This window comes from Oreochromis niloticus, linkage group LG1, assembly GCF_001858045.2.
Source record: "Oreochromis niloticus isolate F11D_XX linkage group LG1, O_niloticus_UMD_NMBU, whole genome shotgun sequence".
Taxonomy (NCBI): Eukaryota; Metazoa; Chordata; class Actinopteri; order Cichliformes; family Cichlidae; genus Oreochromis; species Oreochromis niloticus.
This window is the reverse complement of record NC_031965.2, coordinates 40,615,381-40,624,770: the sequence shown is the minus strand read 5'-3', so window position 1 is coordinate 40,624,770 and position 9,390 is coordinate 40,615,381. Positions and strand designations below refer to the sequence as shown.

Below are 9,390 nucleotides of genomic sequence, written 5' to 3'. Positions count from 1 at the left end.
AAGTGGAGCAGGTTTAATAGATTGATTGGGCTTACCTACAACTTGGCAAATATGGCAGGTTTTAATGTAAGCTGAAACATCACGCTTAAGACGTGGCAAAAAGAAGTAGCACAAGATGTAATTGTAAGTCTTCGTCACTCCCAAATGCCCAGATTTGTCATGAGAACACTTCAACACCTCGTCACGGTATTTAGTCGGAACCACAATCTGGACAACTGGACGTCCAACACAGTCCAACCCTTGCGGACTCCACTTACGGACTAGCACATCCTCATGCAGAAAATAACCCAAAGCCGCACTTCTAGCGTCAACACTAGGTTGCACCTGGTGAAACAACTCAGCCAAAGAAGCATCAGCATGCTGTGCTTGAACTAGCTCTTGTTGGGAAACTGACAAATGTTGAGGAATAATGAAATCTGGTTCAACCTGACACTCTTCTGCTTGAGTTATAGACTCCGCATCCCTTTTAGCTGCAGCCCTTGTAACAGCACAAGCTACAAAGTCAGACAAACCCTGTTCACACTCATGGGACTCATTCAGAACTCTAGATTTAACAGGCAGAGAACTGTCAGCCCAGACTCGATTTCCAGCCAAATCATTGCCCAAAATCACATGTACGCCCTCAAGTGGCAAAGCAGGACGAACACCAATGCAGATATCATCATCCACAAAACTGCATGACAGCCTGACTTTATGCAGTGGAGCACAGATAGTGGTTAAACCCATGCCTTGAACAAGTACACACTCACCAGTATCAGTAACCTGTGAAAATGGTAACACGGAGGCTAAGATAAAAGAATCCTTTGCTCCTGTGTCACGCAAAATCTTTACAGGAACTTCATGAACATCACCTGGGAGTGATACAAACCCATCTGACACAAAATCCTCAAACCCCAAAAATCTCTCTGAGTCAGAGTTAGTCGAAACTAGCGTTTCCCGAGAGGATACCTGGACGAGCCCCCATTTGTCACAACCCGGCTCATAGGAGGTGACAATCAAGAGGGAGACCACACACAGGCTTTTAAAGGCTGTAAGACAAATTTAATGAAAGTAAGGTAAAGCAACTTAAAGACAATTTAAAGGACATAACAGCCATAACTGAAACTTCCAAATGAACATGATGGGTGCCAGACAGAGAGAGTGAGAGCCAGCGAGCACGTGAGCTGGTTCAGTCAAGGTGTCTTTATATACACTGGGACTGGCCTTCTCAGGTGTGCTGCATCTATAATTGGGTCAGCTCCACCTACCTGCAAGAAACGGGTAACAGAAAAAGCAAAACACAAGGCCAGCCCACTGGCCGTCACATGATGAAGACTCTGGTTTGGAGTATCAACTCCCGCCTCATCAGCGATGTGCATGTCACCTGCTAAACCTTGTGGCAACAACTGATGTTGCCCTAGCAGAGAGCATGAATGACACCTACAAGAGGCTCTCCCGTGCAACCTTTGCAAAATGCCAGGCCATTTGGAACAAAACTGACCGGTCTCATTTGGTTAATGAAGTGGTAGAGGACAAGTGTGAGCTACAGATCATTCATCCCAATGCAACACGGTGGAATTCAACCTACCTTGCCATTGAAAGGATAATACGCATCATTGATGAGAAGGGGGAAGATGCCATCAGGAGCATTTGTGAGGAGTTCAAGGTGAAAATGTGAGTAAAATTGGACACCTACCAATATGGCTTTTGACTCAGTGGCTGACTGACTTGTATTTACTTATATTTTATTGTTTTTGCTATGTTTATTATGTTTATTATTTTTATCGTATTTATTATTCTTATGGTATCTATTATGTTTCTATTGTTCAGCACTTTGGTCAGCCTTGTGTGTTTTTAAAGTGCTATATAAATAAACGATGATGATGATGATGATGATGATGATGGTTGCAAATTTTGTGAATTTTCCTTAATGGATGGTTAAAAACGTGAGCAGACTCTTAATATTAAATCAGAATATCCCTATTATAGTCATGGTGGGTTTTGTTGTGTCTTACAGGTTGAGTCCTGCAGAGGTTGCATTCCTAAGGGAGTACTGTACCACCATGAAGCCACTGGTGAAAGCTTCAAACATCCTTCAGTCTGAGTCCACTTCCTTTATGGGATGGCTCCTGCCAGTAATCCAACAACTACTGTCCAAACTTAGCAGGCTGGAGACATCAAGCAATACATGCGTGCCACTCATCAGAGCCCTGCAAAATGGCCTTCAAAAGTGTTTTGGACCGATGATGGAGGATCCAGAGTTGGCTGCAGCTGCAGTCCTCTTACCCAAGTTCATGACTTCCTGGACTGACAGAGCAGATGTAATAGAGGCTGGTAAGGATTCATGTGATCCCATTTTTGTGTATTTTTACATTTGAGCACATGGTTAAGTGAGTATTTCACCCAATACGTTGTAAGTTATTGATGGTCTGTCCTGAACACCAAACAATCCTTTTTGAGGTTTTGCCCATTTTAAATTTGTGTTCAGGAATAATCACTGAAATTTAAATAACAAAATTGTGTTATCTACTTGCAATTTCAGCCTTGACATACATCAAACAACATCTTGAAACGACGGAGCATGAGAGTGAAGATCAGCAAAGAGAGTCATCTGATGAAGATGAATTCTTCTCCAGACCAATCTCCAGAAGGCTGCAAAGTGCAGTTGAGCTTGATGGTTATCTTGCTTGTGCCACAGACACCATGGAGCTGCTGCACTCCTCAGCCATCAAAAACCTCTCTCTTAAACTGAACACTGCTCTGCCTGCTTGTGAACGACGTTTTAGCTGTGCTGGTCTACTCTTCACAGCCAAATGAAGTCGGATAACCTCTGTTAATTAGAAAACCAGCTCTTGCTGAAACTGAACAAAAGGTTCAGAAAGTAAAGTGTGACAGAAATGCTAAGAGTTTTTGTCATTGTTTTAACAAACAAAATTCCTTCTTTTATATCTACATTTATTTACAAAACAAGTTACATTTCTATACCTTGTTCATCTGAGAAATGTGCTTTGAACATAAATATTTATACTGGTGAATCGAGTTGAATGCCTGCTATTAATGACAGAATAAAACATCAGTCTGTTAACAAGTAATTAATACTCTGAGTAGTTTTTGAGAAGAGTACTTTATACTTTTACTCAAGTATTTTTTTAACACCAGTACTTTTACTTGTAATTGAGTACAATTTAACCAGTGTAACAGTACTTGTACTTGAGTACAAATTTTGAGTACTCTTTCCACCTCTGGGCTTACTTATAAAGCAATAAACTCTTTCTCCAGGCTAAATGATGATCTTCTAAACTTGTGACACGCCATTTCCTCTCCAGCTTATGAGTTGTCTGCTTTAGGCTACGTGTTTGAGAATTATACCATGGAGTCAAGTACTTCTGATTTGAGACCTTAGTTTTCACAGGAGCTACAGTATCCAGGGTCATACGTAGTGAGGAGGTAAAATTATGAATAAGATGATTGACCTCTGTTTGAGTAGCGTTCGGGTAGCTGCTCTGTTCTATGTTGGTACAGGGCATTGAAGATGATAACAGCGGGTGGATTATATTCCTAAACTTAGTTACAGCGCTTTCAGAAACACATCTACTGTGATAAAGTCTACTCTCCACTGCTGTGTAATCAATTATTGTAAATGTAAATGTTATCAGGAAATGATCAGACAAGAGAGGGTTTTCAGGAAACACTGTTAAATGTTCAGTTTCTATGCCATATGTTAAAACAAGATCTAGAGTGTGATTAAAGTGGTGGGTGGGTTCTTTTACATTTTGAGAGAAGCCAGTTGAAAGTCTAATAGCAGATTAAATGCCATGTTGAGGCTGTCATTTTTAGCATCTATATGGATGTTTAAGTCACCCAGAATAATTATCTTATCTGAGCTGAGCATTAAATCAGATAAAAAGTCTGAGAAATCAGACAGAAACTCTAAGGCCCAGGTGGACGATAGATGATAACAAATAAGACTGGTTTTTGAGTTTTACAGCTGGGGTGGACAAGGCTAAGCATCAGGCTTTCAAATGAATTAAAAGCCTGTCTGGGTCTTTCGTTGATTAATAGGCTGGTTTGAAAAATTGCTGCCACATCGCCCCCTCAGCCTGTGCTTCCCACACCTGGATCCTGGAATGCCTGGAACTATACAAGATCAGCAGGACCCTAAGAGATTTCATCAGTTCAATTCAATCCAATTCAATTTTATTTATACAGCGCCAAACCACAACAACAGTCGCCTCCAGGCGCTTTATATTGCACAGTAGATCGTACAATAATAGATACAGAGAAAAACCCAACAATCATATGACCCCCTATGAGCAAGCACTTTGGCGACAGTGGGAAGGAAAAACTCTCTTTTTACAGGATGAAACCTCTGACAGAACCAGGCTCAGGAAGGGGCGGAGCCATCTGCTGCAACCAGTTGGGATGAGAGAAGGAAGACAGAATAAAGACATGCTGTGGAAGAGAGAAAGAGATTAATAACAGGTATAATTCAATGCAGAGAGGTCTATTAACACATAGTGAGTGAGAAAGGTGACTGGAAAGGAAAAACTCAATGCATCATGGGAATCCCCCGGCAGCCTACATCTATTGAGGCACAACTAAGGGAGGATTCAGGGTCACCTGGTCCAGCCCTAACTATATGCTTTAGCAAAAAAGGAAAGTTTTAAGCCTAATCTTAAAAGTAGAGATAGTGTCTGTCTCCCAAATCCAAACTGGAAGCTGGTTCCACAGAAGAGGGGCCTGAAAACTGAAGGCTCTGCCTCCCATTCTACTTTTAAATACTCTAGGAACAACAAGTAGGCCTGCAGAGCGAGAGCAAAGTGCTCTAATAGGGTGATATGGTACTACAAGGTCATTAAGATAAGACGGAGCCTGATTATTTAAGACCTTTTATGTAAGGAGCAGGATTTTGAATTCAATTCTGGATTTAACAAGAAGCCAATGAAGGGAAGCCAATACTGGAGAAATCTGCTCTCTCTTTCTAGTCCCTGTCAGGACTCTCCCTGCAGCATTTTGGATTAACTGAAGGCTTTTCAAGGAGGTTTTAGGACATGCTGATAATAATGAATTAAAGTAGTCCAGCCTGGAAGTAATAAATGCATGCACTGGTTTCTCAGCATCACTCTGAGACAGGATATTGCTAATTTGAGAGATGTTGCGCGAATGGAAGAAAGCAGTCTTACATATTTGTTTAATATCTGCATTGAAGGACATGTCTTGGTCAAAAATGACTCCAAGGTTCCTCACAGTGTTCCTGGAGACCAAGGTCATGCCATCCAGAGTAAGAATCACCATATTTCTAAGATTTTCAGGGCTGAGTACAATAACCTCAGTTTGATCTGAATTAAGAAGCAGAAAGTTAGCGGTCATCCAGGTCTTTATGTCTTTAAGACATTCCTGCAGTTTAACTAATTGGAGTGTGTTATCTGGCTTCATGGACAGATCAGGAATTCAATTGGGATGTGGCAGACAAGACTAGAGGCCAACTTCAAGCCCATAGCACAAGTCAAAATCAAGTGCGGGATCTACCAAGGAGATGTTCTGTCCCCACTGCTGTTCGGCATAGGCCTGAACCCCCTCCGTGAGATCATTGACAAGACTGGCTACGGATACCAACTAGGGAATGGAGCAGTTGTCAGCCACCTCCTGTACATGGATGACATGAAGCTGTATACCAAGAATGAACAAGACATTGATTCATTGATCCACACCACCAGGATACACAGCAATGATATCGGAATGTCATTCGGACTGGAGAAATGTAGTCGGATGGTAACAAAGAGAGGAAAGGTAGTCAGAACTGAGGGGATTGAAGGGGATTGTAGACATAGAGGACAGCTACAAGTACCTGGGGATCCCACAGGCAAATGGGAATGTAACCCATATCAACTACGCACTGTCACATGACCCACGTCAGCTGACTTGAGGTCCCTCTCCTGATTTGCTCCTTCCACGTCGTGGCAAGTATGAAAACCGGCTGTGGAGGGATACTTCCGGGTTCGACTCCTGCTGTGGCTGTAAGCTTATGGCGTTTAGAACGGCGTTGGAAAACACAGCGTTTTCTCCCCTCAATTTGTCTATAAAATCTTATCACCTCAGCGGTAAGTGTCTTTAACATCTACCAAAAACAACCTTTTAGTTGTCAGTAACGAGTTGATCGTTTCCGCGATTAAAATTACTTCGTAAAATTACTTTGGTGGGTTCCCACCGTGAGCAGAACTCCGGTTCAAAAACTGCTGTTTTTGAACACTTTTATTTATTTAAGCACTTAAATTGGCTTTCTTTTAAGCAAAGTGCAATTCACTGATTGCTGTTATGTGTTGCCTTTAATTTGGCTATGCTGTCTGTTAGACAGTTGTTTTTCTTTATTGTCGTTTTTGTATTTGTTTGTGGTGAACGCTACTGCAATGTATGGATTAAGCTACGTAGCCAAAATGATTAATAATTTAACTATTGTACCTTTGTGAAAGATGATGATGATGATGATTCATGATTCACATTGTTGCATAGAATTGCAGAAAAATTTATTTGTTTACCGGTAAACTGAATTGAACTTAATGTACTAATGGACATTTTTCTGGCCTACAGGTCAGGTTTTTTTTTTTTTCACACCGATTTGATCTTCTTCATATTGAAGTGGCGAGCCGGTAGGACCATTCTTTTCCCCTCTTTTCACCCATTTTTGCCGTCTTTGGATTACGGACATATTTTCCCCATTACATAAAGCTGGACCCTAAGGAGGAATTCCTTAAAAGTGAACTTTAAAAAAGAAACCTTAAAAAAGGACCAAAAGGACTCTTGCACAGAGAATCACAGCATTAATTTATTAATTAATTGTGGGCATTTATTTATGTTGTGTTTTTGTATTTATTATTTTGTTCCATTTCTGCTTTCCCCCATTTATTCAATATATTTTTGATTTTTCCTAAACAAGAATTTGTAGTCTCTGGTCTCATCATTCACACCATCTAGGCTCAATAAAGAACAATTTCTTCTGCGTGTCAGTCAGTAAACTCACCCGTTGCAAAAAAACTAGCCCTTAAATAACTTTGCGTTACAGGAACCATGAAGAGGTTGCTAGAAAAGCTGAAAACACCAAGTACCTGCAGAGGGTCAGGCAAGTCAGCTAAACTGTAAGAACAAGATCTGGGCTATCAACACCTACGCCCTGCCCGTGATCAGGTACCCTGCTGGGATAATAAGCTGGCCAAAGGAGGAGATAGAGGCCACTGACATCAAGACAAGGAAGCTCCTGACCATGCATGGAGGTTTTCACCCCAAGTCCAGCACCCTGAGGCTGAATGCTAAGCGGAAGGAAGGAGGATGGGGAGTGGTGAGTGTCAGCACCACGGTCCAGGATGAGACAACAAACATCCACGAATACATCAGTAAGATGGCCCCAACTGGCTGCGTGCTCAGTGAATAAACTGAAAAAAAGTGAAACCCAAGAAAGAGGAGGAAGAGGAGGAACCATCATGGAAGGACAGGCCCATGCACAGAATGTATCACCGGCAGATAGAGGAAGTGGCTGACATCCAGAAATCCTACCAGTGGCTGGACAAAGCCAGACTGAAAGATAGCACAGAGGCAGTAATCATGGCAGCACAGGAACAAGCTCTGAGCACAAGATCTATAGAGGCTGGGGTCTATCACACCAGGCAAGACCCCAGGTGCAGGCTGTGCAAAGATCTCCCTGAGACAATACAGCACATAACTGCAGTGTGCAAGATGCTAGCAGGCAGGGCATACATGGAACGCCATAACCAAATGGCCCGCATAGTATACAGAAACATCTGTGCCAAATACGGCCTGGAGGTCCTGAGGTCAAAATGGGAAATGCCTCCTAGGGTGGTGGAGAATGACCGAGCTAAGATCCTGTGGGACTTCCAGAAACAGACAAAATGGTGGTGGCTAACCAACCGGACATAGTGATAGATGTAGCGGATCCCCGAGCTTGAAGGATAGACTGCCTGCAGGGGTGAGCGGGGAAATTTTTTATATATCCATGCACATGTAACGGGGGGGAGTCCAAGTTTATCAGCTTGGCTATAAGAATGTCTGGGATGATGGTATTGAAAGCTGAGCTGATATCAATGAAGAGCATCCTTACTGAAGTCCCAGGATTCTCCAGGTGATGCAGAGCAGAATGGAGGGCAGTAGGAATTGCATCGTTGGCAAATCGAAGCTGGGTGGGACGTAGTCTTTTATGTGCTTTAGGACCAGCTAACCCAACCACTGGTGTCAGTGCGATGGGTCTCTATAGTCATTGAGGCCGCTGATGGTGGTGGATTTGGTTACTGGAAGTATTGTTGCTGATTTCAGGCATTGGGGGACAGTGTCATGTAACAGGGAGAGGTTGAATAGTCTGGTGAACACGAGAGCCAGCTGGACGGCACAGGCTTTGAGCACTCTCCCATGTATTCCATCAGGGCCAACAGCTTTCCTCTGATTTACTGCTCTGAACACATAGCGAACCTGATGAAAAACAGTTAGACACATGAATATGTTGGTGGTGTACAAATGGTGTACAAATCACGAAAATGCACTCTCTCTAAAGAAAAAAAAGAACTCATGGAAAAAAAACAATGCATTTTAAAACCCATTTGGCTACGGGACACACACTAAAGACTGAATCCCCTCTCAAGATCAGTTACTCATGATGTGTCCTAAAATTTGCTTTGGAAGATGAATGTAAGTTAACATTTAGTGTGCGTTGACTTAGCATATAGTTAGGGCTGGATCAGGTGACCCTGAATCCTCCCTCAGTTAAGCTGCAATAGATGTAGGCTGCTGGGGGATCCCCATGATGCATTGGATATTTCTTCTTCATTCACCTTTCTCACACACTATGTTTTTTACACCTCTGCATTTAATCATTAGTTTTATATTAATCTCTGGCTGTCTTCCACAGCATGTCTTTTGTCCTGTCTTCCTCCCCTCACCCCTAACCGGTCGTAGCAGATGGTTGCCCTTCCCTGAGCCTGGTTTTGCTGGAGGTTTCTTCCAGTTAAAAAGGACTTTTTCCTTCCCACTGTCACCAAAGTTCTTTTTCATAGGGGGCCTTATGATTGTTGGGGTTTTCTTCGTTGTATTATTGTAGGGTCTATCTTACAATATAAAGCGCTTTGAGGTAACTGTTGTGATTTAGTGGTATATAAATAAAACTGAATTGAACTGAATTGAATTAACTCGTACAGTTGTCTCAGGATCTCCTGTGGGCTGTACAGTTGGCCACAACCTATAATAACCCTTCTAGGTCCAAGCAATGGTGGAAAACGTCTTATGAAGACCTAACCTTTCATCTTTCCTAATCCGAACCACTTTTCTCACTTTCCTAACCCTAACCTAACTCTATTTTTTCTGAGACCAATGGACTGACCTTCGCCGCTCTCTCCTGCCCACATAGCAAAA

At 42.3% G+C, this 9,390-nt stretch overlaps 1 protein-coding gene across 1 annotated transcript; it reads left to right on the top strand.

Annotated features, from left to right (window-relative positions):
- Positions 1-983: 983 nt before the first annotated feature.
- On the top strand, positions 984-2,796 carry LOC109200345 (uncharacterized). Its single transcript, XM_019355877.2, has 3 exons — positions 984-1,653; positions 1,997-2,313; positions 2,522-2,796. Exons 1-3 carry the CDS (start codon positions 1,409-1,411, stop codon positions 2,794-2,796), a joined length of 837 nt encoding a protein of 278 aa, XP_019211422.1. The 5' UTR covers positions 984-1,408.
- The last annotated feature ends 6,594 nt before the right edge of the window (positions 2,797-9,390 follow it).